The 16,887-nt window shown below is 38.9% G+C and overlaps 1 protein-coding gene across 3 annotated transcripts in view; it reads right to left on the bottom strand.

Moving 5' to 3' along the window:
• PRKDC (protein kinase, DNA-activated, catalytic subunit) overlaps nucleotides 1-16,678 on the bottom strand; it is an 83,026-nt gene extending 66,348 nt beyond the window's left edge. For all 3 annotated transcript variants that reach the window (XM_071554563.1, XM_071554564.1, XM_071554565.1), the window contains exons 1-21: nucleotides 16,523-16,678; nucleotides 15,981-16,057; nucleotides 15,794-15,886; nucleotides 14,891-14,965; nucleotides 14,124-14,232; nucleotides 12,101-12,213; nucleotides 11,355-11,454; nucleotides 10,782-10,837; nucleotides 10,660-10,690; nucleotides 9,505-9,662; nucleotides 9,146-9,292; nucleotides 7,769-7,933; nucleotides 6,772-6,940; nucleotides 5,649-5,698; nucleotides 4,330-4,467; nucleotides 3,886-4,035; nucleotides 3,335-3,450; nucleotides 2,168-2,327; nucleotides 1,143-1,229; nucleotides 653-772; nucleotides 112-271 (exon numbers count right to left, since the gene is read on the bottom strand). In XM_071554563.1, coding sequence (XP_071410664.1) covers nucleotides 112-271; nucleotides 653-772; nucleotides 1,143-1,229; nucleotides 2,168-2,327; nucleotides 3,335-3,450; nucleotides 3,886-4,035; nucleotides 4,330-4,467; nucleotides 5,649-5,698; nucleotides 6,772-6,940; nucleotides 7,769-7,933; nucleotides 9,146-9,292; nucleotides 9,505-9,662; nucleotides 10,660-10,690; nucleotides 10,782-10,837; nucleotides 11,355-11,454; nucleotides 12,101-12,213; nucleotides 14,124-14,232; nucleotides 14,891-14,965; nucleotides 15,794-15,886; nucleotides 15,981-16,057; nucleotides 16,523-16,652 — 2,404 coding nt within the window. In that variant the 5' untranslated portion in view covers nucleotides 16,653-16,678. The remainder of the gene's footprint in view (nucleotides 1-111; nucleotides 272-652; nucleotides 773-1,142; nucleotides 1,230-2,167; nucleotides 2,328-3,334; nucleotides 3,451-3,885; nucleotides 4,036-4,329; nucleotides 4,468-5,648; nucleotides 5,699-6,771; nucleotides 6,941-7,768; nucleotides 7,934-9,145; nucleotides 9,293-9,504; nucleotides 9,663-10,659; nucleotides 10,691-10,781; nucleotides 10,838-11,354; nucleotides 11,455-12,100; nucleotides 12,214-14,123; nucleotides 14,233-14,890; nucleotides 14,966-15,793; nucleotides 15,887-15,980; nucleotides 16,058-16,522) is intronic.
• Between the last annotated feature and the right edge of the window lie 209 nt (nucleotides 16,679-16,887).

Genomic DNA, 16,887 nt, shown 5'->3' with positions numbered 1-16,887 from the left:
AGGAAGCACAAAATACAGACAAAAGGTATGTCACATCCACCTCTGTATGGATTAACTACAAAAAATTACTTTCCACTCCTTTAAGATTAACAATTTTTTGCATGTATATACCTGCAGATGCAGAGTTTTTCAAATAACCATCGAGAAGAGGTAGAACATCCTTGTAGTAAGGTTGCATCGTATGTCTGGGGATGTGAGCTGACCAGTCTTCCAAAGCATCCAGTCCCAGATTGGCCATTGGGACACAGCTAAGGCCCAGCTTAAATGCATTCTATGTGACAAATATAAAACTATCAGCCTTTAATTTTTATTGACTACTATTATTTAAAGGTAAAAAAACCCCAAGTTTGAAAGAATCTAGCATACAATACATCTCCTTTCATAATAACTTTTGTCTGCTTAACATCTCACTCAAGATCAGCATAGAAGACACACATTATATTGTAACACAGGCACTAGGATAGTTAGATTAGTGCAAAACCAAATTCCAACAATTTACTTGTTTATCCAAAAAGTCAAGTCATTTGTATATCTCATTGAAGACAGTAAAAATCTTAATAGCTATCTTAATAGCTCAACAGGATACTAACTGTCCTCCAGAATGTTTTTAGGAAAAAAAAATAGTGTTAGCTGTACAATCACTTTGACCCACCTGCAGTGCAGGAATATATGCTTTGATATCAAGCATGACGATATCATGTGGTAAAGAGAGTAAAAAAATCAGACAGGATGCCAACAACTCGTCCTTATACTGTTTCATTTTTGCTGAAACCTAAAATTCAGATAAATAGGTCAAGAACAACCATAAACCTTTTTAAGATCTTAGCTGTATCAATACCCATGTAAAATAAACAAGTCAAAATCAATATTGGAATATGATTCCCCTGCAGACAGCTATCAGAAGGTAATTAATACACAATTATACAGTTATTTCTCAATTTCATATGAATAGGTAACCCATACACCTCCTCTGACATTAAGTAAATACAGGCAGAAAAATATCTTAAAACCCTTCTATGTTGCACAGCTCAAAGAGCTGGAATACTTCTATCACATAAGTAAGATTACTCAGATGATATAATTTTGATTGAATTGAGTATGTTTATTTTCAGATTAGGAAGTTAATCAGCAAAATCACTTACCTCTTTTCCAAACTTCACAAACAGCGCAAAGCAAGATCTCTTTTCTGGGTCTTCAGGACATTTTCTGAGACTCACTGGACCGACACCCTACAAAACAGAAACCACAAATCAAAAGCAGTAAAAAACATGTAGTACACAATATGGTTCAACTCAGAATACAAACACCACTGCCCAACATGACACTGGTGTCAAGTGAGAAATGTACCTTTCATCTTTCAAAGGTTAGAAACTAACATTAATATGGTGCACTGACGGTTGACTTCTTGGAATATACTTAGTATTATGCAAGTAATATATATAATAAAATATATATAAGATACATATGATTGAAAAATAACTTATCTGTGGCTTAATTTTCTCTTTGTCAGCCCATCTAACAAACTGTAAAACCCCTAAACTTCCCTAACAGTGGATGTGCAGGTGGCAAGAATGCTGGTGGATAAGAAAACAACAATTAACAACAGCATCCACAGTATGAGCATCTACAATGAACTGTCAAATTTGCTTTAACTGGTACCATCAGCAGCAGTGACAGGGACAGCTGTGGGCTCTGTGGTGGGCTACACACATCAGATACCCCACTTTACCACAGCTTTCATATCCCAAATAATGCATCCACCAACAGACCATCATATTTCTTGTGGAAATCAGTGAGTGGAATAGGAGTATACCCTAGAAGTTGAGTAATTAACCTATACACATCTCTGCTGCTGTGATTAGATTGTTTCTGACATCCAAGCTATCTTTTGTACTCCATGCACTACAGGAGTACTTCCTATCACCCAGCTCAGGATTTCAGAAAGAGCATTACACATGGATGGTGTCACTTCAGAAGGCAGGTTTCTAGTCTAAATCTGGACGTCCTATGTGCTTATAACTATGGATGCTTAAGAGGCAATAAATATTTGAAACAATCAAGTAACAGTTTCAAGAAACTATTTTCCACAGTACACAAAATACTATACATAAAGAACTGCATAATCACTGATGCAACATCACCCCTCCACTGGGAAAAGACATCTCACCTCAAAATATTTTATCCTCTTGGCAATTTTCATTGTAACAGAAAGCAGCTTGTAGAATCCACTAATAAGAGGCAGTCTTGTTGAATGCATAATAAGCTCATAACCAAAGGAATACACCCAAGGGTTAAAGTATTCCACATGTTTCTCTGGAAGTATCTCTCTAAAACAGAGGCACGGAAAACACAGGGGTGTGGGGTAAAAGAAAAATAATCAAACCAAATAAAATACATTTTTTAAAACTTTCATCTCAGTAAAAGAATGAGAAATATCGCTAGAACAGAGCAGCTCCGAAGACAGTGAGGGAATAATTGCATGCTGCCTTCTGAGGCAAGCAGAGGAAGTTTTTCGTTTTGCTTTACTGCGCAAAGCCATTTCCTCCTTATTGTATCTTGTTACTGAATTTATAAAAACACAATCTTCACGTATAAAATTTCAATACTGAGACTGCAGTATCCCTAGGGAAAATCAGCTGGACTTCCACAGGTGACTCATAAGGCTGTGCATTTCACTTAATGTCCCTTACTTCTCTATGAAGACTGTATTTCTGGTCTCTGATAATACTAAAAGTTATAACACATACTGAAAGACAATTACACCTGAATAATGCATGTGAATGACTTGTCTCCTACAGTCTTCAAAAACAGCTGAGCTGATGAGCTACTATATTTTTACCTACTGCCCAGATGCCTGAAAACGCCTTACTGTCTTCGTGATAATCATTTTGTACACTTTAAAATCTGTATGGTCAGACTTTGCGAACAAAGATTTGGGGAGGGCTCTCCCCACATGGGTGTGCCCCTCTGGCCTGCGCAGTGGATTTTTTAGGTGAGGTACGGCATGTGCAGAACTGGCCCCGTTTAAGTCCTAAGGGTCCACTTGCCACAGCCAAGTGAGCTTGGACAGTGACAGTGAAGTCCTCGGGACTGTCAGAGCACCTGGTACTAACTGGGGCTGACTCTGCTGAGCACCTGAGATCTGACGACACTGGATGGTAGAGATGCATTTAACTGCCCAAGGGATGGTCCTCACTGAGACTTGAACTCAGGACCTTGATTTTAAAATATAATCTATAAAAATAACTCAGAAGTGAGCATAATAAATAAATCTCACCTCAAACTTCTTCCAACTACTTTGTAACTTCGAAGTTGCATAAAAAGATATCAATACCTGCAGAATTCCACTAGATTTAGAAAGGCAATAAAGTCTGTTGGTTTTACTGGCTGAAGGTCTGAAGCAGGGTCAGAAGTAGGCCCAACCAAAGCACTGTCACTTTCATTTTCATCCTGAAAACAAATATTGAAGCAAGAACACTGGATCTGTGACAACACAGAGAGCATTTACACCCTGTTTTGGCAGATAAACAGCCTGTCTCTTTTTCTAGCTGCTACTAGCTAGTCTGACACAAATGACTAATAATTGGCACATCAGCAACTCAAAGGAATAATAAGGGATGCTTGCTTCTGAGGAGAAAAACAAAAGCCACTAGATCCCAAAGCAGGAAGTCTAAAATAACAGATTCTGTGAACTTCTACTGATTCTGATGTTTCCATCTCCTAACAGTGCAGTGCAATATTCAGAAATATGAAGTATTGTCTAGCATCAATGTTACTTCAAGGACATTATGAGGTGCTATCTAAGCATAACAAAAGCAAAATAGAGAATGTGATTTTGGTTCCTCTACAACAGCAGGAATTAATGGACAAGTCCTCAGGTCTCACCTGGTCATTAACACCCAGTTTCTGAACAGTCAGGTCCAACTTCTCAATAATCTTCAAAATAGATTTTATAAATTCATCATACAGCAAGCGATTCAGATATTGCAGTGGTGAATTTTCAATAAGAAAGTTTGCATCTTCAAAACCACACTCCTTTGTAGGAGGAAAAAGATCCATATTTCAAAACACAAATTAAAATTATTTAATTTATAAACTAACATTTGAATGGTCCAAAGAAACCAGTTTTAGATGTTTCTCCAGTTTTAGATGTCTCAGCTATGAAAGCATAAATTAATCCCTGCTTAGTTCATTTATCAGCCATAAAATCCAACTAAAAACAGTAAACAGTCCTTCTGCGGTATGACATTTAGTAAAAGACTAAAAAAAGCAGCAATGAGACTCAGGATTGCGTTTCCCTTCGTATTTCCATGTTAACTATGCTTTTACCTTCATTGTGTCACAGCTCAACAGACTTCTAAAGAGATTCAGATATTCCTTGTAAGTCGGTACTTTCCCTCTCCCTGTCCCAACCTCTCCAGCTTCCAAGGATTCTGCTGATCCGGAAGTTTCTTTTCCAAAAAAATCCTGAAGGGACATGATACTTGTTAGATACACTGCTATAGTGGTTTAACCGTGGCTGGATGCCAGGTGCCCACCACACCACTCTATTGTCTCCTCCTCAGCATGATGGGGAGGGAGAAAATAAGATAGAAAAAACTTGTAGGTCAAGACAAAAGCAGAGATCATGTGCAGAAGCAAAGTATGACAAAAGATTTATTCTCTGTGTCCCACTTGCAGGTGATGTCCAGCCACTTCCCAGGAAGTAGTGCTTCCGTACACGGAGCAGATGCTCCAAAAGACAAACATCTTAATAACAAATGGCTCCCAACTCCTCCTCCTCCTCCTTTCCTCTTAGCTTTTATTGCTCAGCATATGCCATGTTGTATGGAATATCCCTTGGTCAGTTTGGGTCAGCTGTCCTGGCTATGTCCCCTCCCAAGATCTTGTCTGTCCAGCCTACTGATGAGCAGGGAATGTTGGAGAGACAGTGCTGAATGCTGTGTGAGCACTGCTCAGCAGTAGCCAAAACACTGGTGTATTATCAACACATTTCCAGCTACAAATACAAGTACAGCACTGTGAGGGCTGCTGTGGGAAAAAATAACCTCGTCTCAGTCAAATGCCAATACAACTCCATACATAACTACCTGACACATGCTAAAACACAATTTAAAATTACTGTTGCAGGTAGAAACATTAGCTTTCTCACTTAATCAATCTGAAAAGAACACAAAACAACCATCTCCTTCCAAAAAAAAAGTCTCTAAAGCTCTTCTCTTAGTGCTTAGTTGTTTCAAGAGATTCTACAGTTATCCTGCTGCACAGGATTAAAAAGCTTTAAAATCCTCAACACGAGAATTCACTAGAACTAGTAAAATGCCCAGAATCTGTTAACTTGGAAGAAAGCCGGACGACTTTAATGACAACCGACTTGAATACAGACAATCTAACCAAACAAAAGTATACTTCCTGTCATTTTTTTCATTCAAGAAAAAAGAGGCACGTACCTCAAGTACAAGAGGCACATCTGCATTATACTGAGCACCTGTGGGGACAAGAGACTAATAATGGATTAAGAACTAAATGGATAGTAATATTTTTTCCTTTTTCAGGCCCTCCCCTGTTTACTGGGCTAGATTCTCAAGAAGTGGAATGTGTACTCTAGGACTCTAGATGAAATAAGTATGTTTAAACAGTTACATTACCTTTGAAAATGTGATTGGCTTGGAGAAAACTCTGATTAATCCCTGATGCACTGAAACAAACAAAAGAACAAATTGCCGGAACTGACTTAAACAGGCATAGCATCCATATCGCTCACTACACTAACAATGAAATAAATCAGTCCTCTATTTCCTATGTTCTGTCAGGATAAGGGAGAGTCAAAAGAACACAGATCTCTTCTTTAAGGACAAAATGGCCCAAACCAAAGCCTTAACTCTAGGATATTTCACAGGGAACCAATTGCGAACTTGCTTCTTACTACTTTTTCTTAGTACTGCTTTGGCTTTTTCCTGTCTCTGAATGCAGTGATGACTAAGACACTGCCCATAATGCCATTATCGAAAAGACTACAACTCTCAATGACTCTCACAGACATGGACTTAAGATCTCCCTTTCGGCATGGTGCTTGGGTGCACCACTTCCCAAAACAAGAACACAGGAAACAATGGAAATGTCACAGCAACAGAGAAAAGACATTATAAATAATTGGAAGAAATTAAAAATAATTTCTAAAAATCATTATAAAGAAATGTCAGCATGCTGGAGGCTACTAGAACTGACTAGTACAATTAGAACTAGTTACCAATGCTGACACACATGTGTATTACATTCACAGGACTGTACCTGACTAACTGCACATTTGGAATTCTACTTTCACTATATAAAAGTTCCAGAGCATTAAAAGATTGTGTTTCTACTCGAGACAACACACCCTATTTTTTGCAATATTTTGTAGGGTTAACTGAAAAGGTATTAAATAGTTTTTTCACCATTTTTCTATCAAATTCCTTTCTTCTCATAATCCCTCAGAGCAGGAATGCAAGACTTACCACAAAAATACATTCTCCTGCCCTTAATCATAGCCACTCGGTTATTTAAAACAGTTGTTAAGTGCATTCCAGAAGTGATTTAAATACAGATATCGAAAAATAACACAGCGAGACCAGTAAACCTCCATTATTAGAGAACAGGGAAAGCTTCATTTTGGATCCTAAATGAATAAATCTCTCTCTTAGAATTGATTAATTAATTTAGGAAAAAAATACGAAGGAAAAGACCCCACAAGTCTCCAGAACTCCAGTGAAGTTACTATCACAGACTCACCCACAGTGCTAATAAAGCTCCAGAGAACTGGACCTTTTCCTGAGAGGGCTAGAAACACCTTTATGATAGATCTGCAACAGACATGTTGCATTTTTTCACTGTACTGTGGATAGCTGTTGATCTGCAGCACAACTAGATGTTCCAGCACTGGAGTGTATACTTCAGGAACCTAGAATAAGTAAAAACAAAACATGCAAAGACAATGATTACTAGTCAGTATGAACCTGAAGAATTACACTGAAATATTTCAGCAAGATACTTTGTTACAAGAGTTTGCCTTATGACCTGCTCTGAGAACAAGAAGAGACTTAGCAAGTGAATTAATCTTACATATATAAAAACCCAAAACAAAAAACAACACAAAGATCCTGCCAAAATAAAACTAAACAGAGTAAAAAGTTTCCTGGAACACCTTATGTTAGTGCTTCACTGAAACTAGTTTTTAACTTTAGAAAAGTACCAATTTAATTAAACAATATCCACAGTATAATCTGCTCATCCTTAACCATCTGAATACAGAACATATGCCCCAACTTTACATCCCAGCTCCAGCAGGATCCAGAAAGCTCTCACTTGAACAGACAGCACAACCTCATAGGAGAATCAAAATACCAGCCTCAGAGAACACACTAAGTATCAGTACCAAAAGACAAACAGCAACAGAACGGTTTAAACACATAAAGAGCATAGCTATGTCCAAATAAATAGCCTAAAAGAAAAAAAAAGTATTCACATTTGGCTATCACGGTTTTCATTACAACACACTGTCACATTTTATTTAGTGTATTCAGTCTATTTTCTTTATTCAAAGAAAATCCAGTAACATATGCTCCTGATATTCTTCCCATACCCTAGGGGCTTTTAAAAGTCATTGCATTTCAGATAAAGACATACCTTTTACCATAGGTAAGCTTACAGCTACCATCTCCTTATACTGTATTATCCCTATCTGTAACTGCATGAAAGAATTGATTGGTACTTTAAATACTCCACTTACTGTATCTATATGGAATATAACACTTGCAATGGATTGGAGGAAACTTGGTAGCTGATACAGATGGTCATCTATTGTTTCTGCTTCTGTGAGGTACATTTGCTTACAACGCTGAAGGAGCTCCACATACATGTTGTCCACATCCTTAGAATGTATAGCTTTACAAGGCTTACAGAGAAAATAAATACTGATTTAGCACTTTTGTAAAGTTAAGCAAACACATGCTGTAGCACTAAAATCCCAGCCAAGCATTCACTGAACCATAATAAGAACAGTATTTTAATTTTTTCAAGAAATCCAATGCACCTGAACAAATTAACCTTATCCTGCTTGCTACATGTATGAGAAACACTGTACATGCAAAGAACTAAAATAATAGTTCACCAGAGCAGTGCAATTTACTGTAAAAGTACTTGAACTTTCAGTGACACAATTTCAGATCCAGCCTGAAAAACCTGAAGCTTGGCTGTATATACCTTATATGGCATTATGGATGTTAATACTTACTTATATTTTGAACTAGCTGCATTACTCTGCTCAAAAGGTAGCAAAATAGAAAGGATTCAGATAGTAACCAGCTATTCCATCACGTTTCCTAATCTCTAAATAATCTTTGAGATTATTTAACCTATTTTTTTCTTTGAGAGAGGTAAAAAAAAGTCCAGAATTTTGTTTGGGGTTGGGGTACCACCATCAAGCACAGAGGTTGCAGATAGAAGAATACCACCCTTTCTTTATGAAATTTTTACTTTATTGTTATATTCCCATTTTAACTGATTGCTGACAAAAACTGAAAGTCGGTTTCTAATGGTGTTCCATGACAAACATACCTGCCCTCCACACATGTATGTAAGCAGAGTTTTGTTTACTGTATTTCATTTGGTTTTGTTTTTTTTTAATTTGTGATTGTTTCACAAATTGCCTCCTAAGGCCCTTCAGTCAGCAGTACCTTTTGGCTACTTGACTGAGACTCACTCTGTGGGAAACATCTGAACTTCTTTCACAGCAAAGTTGGCCTGGATTGTCCCATTCAAATGCTGACAGAGAAAATAAGGTATTGCCTGTACCTAAACCATTAAGCACATCCTTAAGTTTTGCAACAGCTTTCTATAAAGCTCTTGTTTTTCCACTTCAGAACTGGTGCACAAGAAGAAGTGACTACCACTTTCAACACTGCAAATGCTCCTCGTAAATTCAGTAGCTTTCAACCACTAGGTATTTTACAGTGTTGTTTGTTAATTAAGTTCAACACTTTGTCCAGAAAAAGTAAGCATTTCCTATTAAACAAGGTGTGTAAAACTGTAAAATGAATGGTATATGAACCCTAACTTTAAATACATTCGGTAAGCTCCTTTATCAGAATAACTTTTCTGCACATACTGCTGCAAAAAGTCCATATCCGCGAATGGCAATGGACAATTCCTTGCTGCTTGAATCCATTTTTCTGATGATTCCATAGAACTGCTCCATGAAGAACTGCAACTTGTCCCTGTGTAGCTCTGCATCTTTAGCTACCATTAAAGAAATCTGTAAAGCAGATACAAAGATTTCAGCATTCCCAGAAATACGAAAAAAGACACAAAAATTTACAATAGGTCTTAAAAGATATCTAGCTTCTAACACAAAGCATTACAAAATTATTTTTTAGAGTTATTGAACTTTCAAACACCAGATATTCCCACTATTTCTAGAAATTTTACTTTGCTTTAGACCCAGAGATCCCCATGAAGTTACAACACCTGATTAAGGAATGAATCCAGTGCAGAATGACTGGCTTTCTTCAGCTCCTGATGCGTGTGGCCACACCATTTACACATCACTTCATAGAGGGAGACATAGTTGTCCAGGAGCAAGGCACCAAACTGAGCAGCGTGCCAGTTGAACAGTTGTAAACCAGCTGGAATTTAAAAGCAATTGCCATTAAAAATCAGACTTACATTCCACTTTACAGAACCAGCCCAGACTATAGAAGTCCACATTAGGATTTCAGGTAGGTATACCTACCATGACTGGAGGCTATAAAATGTATTCCTCTAGCACTACAGTATCGCTATCCAAACATTAAGAACTTAAGCATAAAAACAACCCTCCAAAATCCTCTTTTAAAATGTACACCACTATGGAAAGCACAGCTGTGTTCTGAAGTATTTTACTTTAACAGTGAAAAAGAAAAGGATCTTACTGGTTATAAATAATAGTAATACTTGATTCTACAATTTAGAAGGATCTGGTTTCTGTGGTCAGGACATTTGCACAAGTCTCCTCCTCTGCCAAGCTCTAATGCAGACAAATAAGGAATTCAGATTACAGGTAATTTCACTACCCCAAATACAGGTATACATGAAATTTCAAAATCCTTAATGAATTAATTGGGCAGGGCAGAGTATCTTTAAAGGGGGGTTTACTACTCGCAGTTACTATGGGTCTAGTACTCAAACCTTACATTTTTACAATTTCTGCATAAGTCTCTCACATTTCACAGGCCAGTTTCTAATCTTCTTGTGAATTTTTTCCCCACTATTTTTCATCTTCTTTCAGGGAAATTTCTTTTCCTATTTCTTCTTTTAACTCAATCCCCTGTCTTTTCTTTTCTACTGATTAGAGATGCTCCTCTCATTTCTACTCTTAACATGATTTCTTTCGGATACCACAGTTTTGTATTACTCCAGAGGGTCAAATGGCATCAAGTGTAATGCTACTATTCATAAGCTGATTAGACCTTCCCTAGTTGAACCAAATACTGTTAAACTTTGTAAATTCCAACTAAAAGTACACTAGCTTTCCTCCCCGACCAGTTTAGAAGGCTGAATACTAGAGCCATATAAACACAGCCAGTAAAGAATAAATAATTCCAGACAGGAGACAGCACAAACTGAAATAATTTATAGTCTTACCTAAAGGTACTGCATATCGCTTCTGATCAACCTGCAATATCAGAAAAGGTTTGTCATATGTGATTGACTCCTCATCAGGGTTAATTCATTTAAGCAGAAGAATTACCACAGGGTAGATTTACCTGTGGGTTGATTGCCTTCATTGCAAAATCAAAAATCTCCTTTGCAGTCTGAGGATCTGTGAAACAATCCAATAGTGAGTAATTCCCCATCGACATACAAGAGGTAGAGTGAAGACGAAGATATTTCTATCCAAGGCTTAGTATGAAGAAGCAATATTGGAAAGACTTACATATCTCATTTTAAGAGATGTTCCTGAAATACTCTTGGATTTGAAAAAAAGTTGTATATCTATATTAATTGATTTTTTTAATGTTTTATTAGACTTGTCTCTTGTAAGAGAAACACATCTCCATATAAACTGCATTCCAACTTCAATTTCAGCTCTCATATCTGGTCAGAAAATGGCACTGCAAGCATTTACATATAGAAACACACTGATGACATCACTTCCCACAAAGACAGACTACAAGGACCATGTATTTTGCATAAAACATCTGTCAGTAGGGAAGTTTTCACTCTGAGTTTACAGTGAGAAATGGTGCTACTTTTTGACTGTGTAGTGATTAAATGTATAACTGTCTGTAAAACTGTATCAAGATGTATAACTGTCTTTCTTGCACAGAAAAATATACCTTCATCGATAGATTTGGTGAAGTTGTACATGAGTGCAACCAGTCCTCTCAGACATCCTGCCACAACAGGTAGCTTGGGTCCCCTTGTAGCAGATGTCATCTGAAAAAAAAAAGTAACCTCAAGCTGGGATAAATTTAGGCCAAGGCTTTCCAGTTCTGAGAAGGGTAGATAAAATAACTTTATCAGTACTCAACTCTACAAACACAACTCTGCAGAAACACCTCCTACTCAGTTTCATGTAACTGGAAGGGAAGCATAAGAAATCCTTTGAAAAGCACGAAACATGTTCTCCAAGACCAACCACAGCAAAACTTAGATAACACACACTAATGTCTCAAAAGTACTTAAAACTCCAGAATAGCAAAAAGTGAAGTTCAGCACAACTGTGACATTTACCTCAAGTGCAAGGACTTCACAGCTAGTAGAGAACAAATCAGAAACTATCAACGCGTGGCAATATAACATTTCTTTGGGAATGATCATCACATGCCACCTTTTCTTACAGTAAATTGGTTAATTTACTGTCATTGATGACCTTGGATTTTTACTTGGAAAGCTTCTCAGAACCAGAGAACACAAATTTTAACAGTTCTTAAAGGAACTATGTATGATTGTCCAGCTAGATTGCCACAAATCGTGTTAGTATACAACAGTGTAGCATATATCACAATAGTATTCCAATGTACCAACATCAAAGGCAAAAAACAAAGCAATACAAGAGCCTGAAAAGAAATTCCAGTCATACCTGTGTTTTAAGCTCTCCTAAATAAGCTCGAAATAGTTTTTCAGAGTTGTTAATCATGTCACTAGGGTGGACTTCTCCCAAAACTCCCAGAAGCTCATAAATCTTCTCCATTACTAGAACATAATTTAGTATCATTAATTACTGAAATCATTACTTTGACATTTGCATTAAAATTCCTATGTAACTTGCAACCATGAGAAAACCATCCTTGATGGTTTAATTGGAGATTATTGTGTGGGAAAGGCATGTGGTTATGATGCACATACATGCATATTTGTATCTATATACTACAATGTGAGATGCATCCTTCTCTCACGTCAGTAAGTTCAACACATTTACTGTTTTTAAACATGGCTCAGAAAACTGCTTAATGAAGGCGACATCCGCTGAGGAAGCATTTGCCATTAATCCAAGTCTGCTGCTGGCCTTGAGATTTTACTGTGACTTTTAAATACCATCAGAGTTAAGGACAACAGCTCATAGAAGTTTCTGGCCTTGAAATCAGACTGAAGGATTCTACACAGGCACAGAAAGTTTTGTGAGGCCTAGACCTGATAAGCCAAGATTTCAGGTGTAACTAGCCAAGATGATCAAACTAGAGCTCATGCCTAAGATCATAAATAACATAATTAAGCAAGGCGGGAAATGATGAGTTCATATTAGGGGTGATCAATGCAGGAACTACCACACTAAAACGGCAATTTTGAGGACAAAACTGGGGTTAGAATATGGCTACAAAGAATTTTAAAATCATAGAAATGTTTAGATTGGAATGAACCTCTAAGATCAGGAGGTCTAACAGTTAACTCAGTGCTGCCAAGCCCACCACTAAACCATGGCCCTAAACACCCTATCTACACATACACCCTCCAGGGATGGTGACTCCATCACTTCCCTAGAAAGCCCATTCCAATGCTTGACCACCCCTTCAGTGAAGACATTTTGGCTAATATCCAATCTAAACCCCCTCTGGTGCAACTTGAGACCATTTCTTGTTCTGTCACTTATTACCTGGGAGAAGAGATCAACTCCCACTTTGCTACAACCTCCTCTCAGGCAGTTGTAGTGATAAGGTTCTCCCTGAGCCTCCTTTTCTCCGGGTTACACAACCCCAGCTCCCTCAGCCACTCCTTATAAGACTTGTGTTCCAGACCCTCCACCAGCTCCATTGCCCTTCTCTGGACATGCTCCAGCGCCTCAATGTCTTTCTTGAAGTGAGTGACCCAAAACTGAACTAAGGATTTGGAGGCGTGGCCTCACCAATGCTCAGTACAGAGGCACAATCACTGCCCTGGTCCTGCTGGACATGTTATTTCTGATCCAGGCCAGGATGCCATTGGCCTTCTTGGCCCTCCAGGCACACAGCTGGCTCATGTTCAGCTGGCTCATGTTCAACTGGCTGTCGACCAGCACTGTGAGCAACTGAGCTGGAACTGACATGAACTTCCACAGGAATGGGCAGCCTCTGCTTTAGCTAAGAGCACCCACTGGAGGAACCAGCACTACCCTTAAGGCTCAAAGTTACAGAGGTATGTGTCTGTATAGTTATAAACCAGGTATAACAGTTACTTCAAAGTTACTCTGAACTTAACACCAGGTTAGCTCCGACCCTGGGAAAAAAATTTAAATCCAAGAATCTAGCAAAGTTAAGTTAGTTACTGACAAGAAAGTTGGAATTACTTTCAGGATTTAGGCATTCAAGGACCAATAATAACAGGTAAGACATAAAAATACTTTTTTTGTCGGCAATCTTAAACCAGATCTATGCTTAAATAATATCGTATGAACTTCCACCACTGAACGCAACTATATGATTTCTTCTGCATGTTGGCCCATACACATATATAGGTCTGTTAACAACATGGTCATGATCAGAAGACCTGAACAAATTTTACTACTACCTTTTTATATTTTTAAACACACTTCCCATGGGAATAACAATTATACATTTCCATGGCATATAATCCAAGAAAAACCAAATGTGAATGAAACACAGAAAATTGACAGAAAAACTAAGGCCTACCTGTATCAGGAATTTTACTTTTTGTAGCAAGTTGACCATAAAATTTATTAAATATCTCCCCAACCTTCATTTCTTCCATCAGACAGGAACGTCGTAAACTTTGGAGTAACTAAGACAGACCCAAAAAAACCAAACAAAACAAAACACCCCCCCAAAAAATCAGGAAAAGCATTAAAAACATTAATAGCACTACCACAACAGAGTTAATTCATGTGCCTTCATCTTGAATAAACAATTATGCTACACAATTAAAGAGATGTAAGGTGACTGGGCCAGGAAAGAGTAATGGTATGAAATCTTTAACAACAAACTACCTTCCTATATGTGCTCCATAAGAGCACAGTCTTAGCAAGTCTGCAGTATCTTTTATCATATTAAACTTCTCTCCCTGTCAGTATAAAGCCAATCAAATTCACAGAACTGACTCAGAATAACTCAGAAAGGAGTTTCTATTCTCATACAATTGAACTTGAAATTTTCTCTGTAGATAACCATAGTAAGTTGAGAGAGATCTGCAACTGCCCCCAAAACAATCATGTTGTACTCTAGCAGATGAAGCAATGACATGCTTACGTAATAAGCAACCTACTAGAGAATATTGAAGACAATCTGTTGTTAGGACAAATCTCTTCATCTAAATATTACATTATCACTGTTCCCTTGCTACTGCAGACTACAGAGTTTTTGCATGATATAAGTTAACCATAGTAATACAACAGATTGTCTACTTTCTTCTAGAAACAAGAGATTTATAAAATGCATTTTACCTTAATCAGAAGCTCCAGTGCTGCAACTTTACATTTTGCTGCTCTCTCTTTTGTATAGACACTAAGACAAGTTTGCTATACAGGAAAAAATGGCAGATGAAATTACTTACAAGTAAAGATGAAAATTCAAAGATAACACATATTCATCTTCCTCTCTAAAGTATCTGTTCCTTACAAGTTTAAGGTATTTTAAAAAAGACTACAACAATATCCAGTCCCAAAAGTGGCTGTACTGACAACATTGCACCACTGTCTGACATAGTAACAAATGCCAGCTCCAGCAAAAAAGTTGTAGTTTCTGGAGTAAAAGGCACACATAGCACATTTCCTCCCTCTGTACTATCCTTTCTTACAATAAGCAGCTATTAATTTGAGATCAGAAATGTCAGTGGTGCAGTAAAGCACTTCTATGAAAAGCAGTATAGAGTTATTCAGCATTCCAGACTCAAGAAACCTCATTTTTAGAGGTATTGTAATTAAAACTAATTTCTGTAGATCAACTTTGCAGGAGAAATTTTTAAAAATTGATATTTAAAATTATCCATCACCTCCAGAAAAATTTAAAATATTACACCTAATTTACAAATTTAGTTTGTATAAATTAAAAGTTATAACTATTACTTTCAATGTCAATAATTAGTGTTCAGAATCAACATCTATTACGTTCGATAAAGAAAAGTTACTAAAATGAAGTGTTGGTCAAAGAAAGAATTTCACAGTTCTCTGTGGAATGAATTACACTTTATGTCAACCAAGTTACCTCCGCCATAACAAGAAGAGCAGAGATGGGCAAGGCTGAGTGGGAGGGGTAAAACAGTTATGCATCTGTTATGGTATGAGCCCCACCAGAATTGTTTCAACCATCTGGCAAAGGCATTTAGGAAACAATTTTCCTTTACCTACCTTAATATTAGAGGCATAAGGATGCACTTTGTCACCAACTTTTTCCATAAAGACAAAAAGAAACTTCAATGCTTCTTCCCTGCAATCTCGAAACTGAGAAGTTAAACAAAACAGAGTTTAAAGGGTATAACATGTTTACGTAGCACTATCTCAACACTGCTTTAACAATTAAAGTTTACCAGCTTACCTCCTCGATGCTGAGGGACCTGTGGATAAAGACGAGTAAGCCATGCTCTTGCGAGAACACCAGGGACAGGTGCAGCGCTGCAGGGAAACAAAGGCAGCATAAGGTGCCTGGTTGCTTCGGCGAGCAGGCAGGGCTCAATACTCAGCCAGCCCCGGCTGCAGCAGGTGCCTTAACGCCTTGGGCACGAGTGATGCTCCTCACCACAAAACCCGCAACATCACGTGAGTGCCACTGAAGTTCCCATGGCCTCGGGGCCAGGGCTTGTGCCTGTGCCCTCGCACCTGAGCCTGCCTCCGCTTGGGGTCGAGGGAAAACCGACTCGGGCAGCTCAGTTGAGAGGGGCGCGCACGAAGCGCTTTTACTCGGGTAAATGATTATCTGGAGCAAGACGCTTTATACTACAGCAGTGACAAAAATTGCGGAGCGAAGCGCCGCCCCCCCCCCCCCAGGCCCACCGTCCCCGCCACCGCCGGGCCCTCCTCAAGCCGAGCGCTCAGAGCCCTCGCCGCCACCCCCCGGCGGGGCCGGACCCGCGGGCGCACCCTGCTCGCCGCTGTCCAGGCTGGCGAGGCAGGTCTCGGCCAGGCTGCGGAGCAGGCTGTACCCTTGCAGCGCATCGCCGGGCTGCAGGCAGCCGTGCAGCTGAAGCAGGCACTGCCGCGCCCCGGCCATGCCGCCGCTGCCGCCCCACCGCCACCGGGGCGCGGAAGCGGGAGCGGGACCCGCCCCGGCCGCATCCAACGCGGCCAGCGGGGGGGACAAACGCTGCGCCAGAGCATTCCCACAGGAGGGGTTACGGGCGGTGCCAGGGAATAGCGTTGCGGGGCATTTCTGTGTCTCTCGTCGCAGGATGGAGTCAGGGCACACACGCATAAAAACACAGAATGGGTAAGGCTGGGAGGGTCCA

Source organism: Pithys albifrons, chromosome 4, assembly GCF_047495875.1.
Source record: "Pithys albifrons albifrons isolate INPA30051 chromosome 4, PitAlb_v1, whole genome shotgun sequence".
Classification (NCBI taxonomy): Eukaryota; Metazoa; Chordata; class Aves; order Passeriformes; family Thamnophilidae; genus Pithys; species Pithys albifrons.
This window is presented reverse-complemented; position numbering and strand designations above follow the sequence as displayed.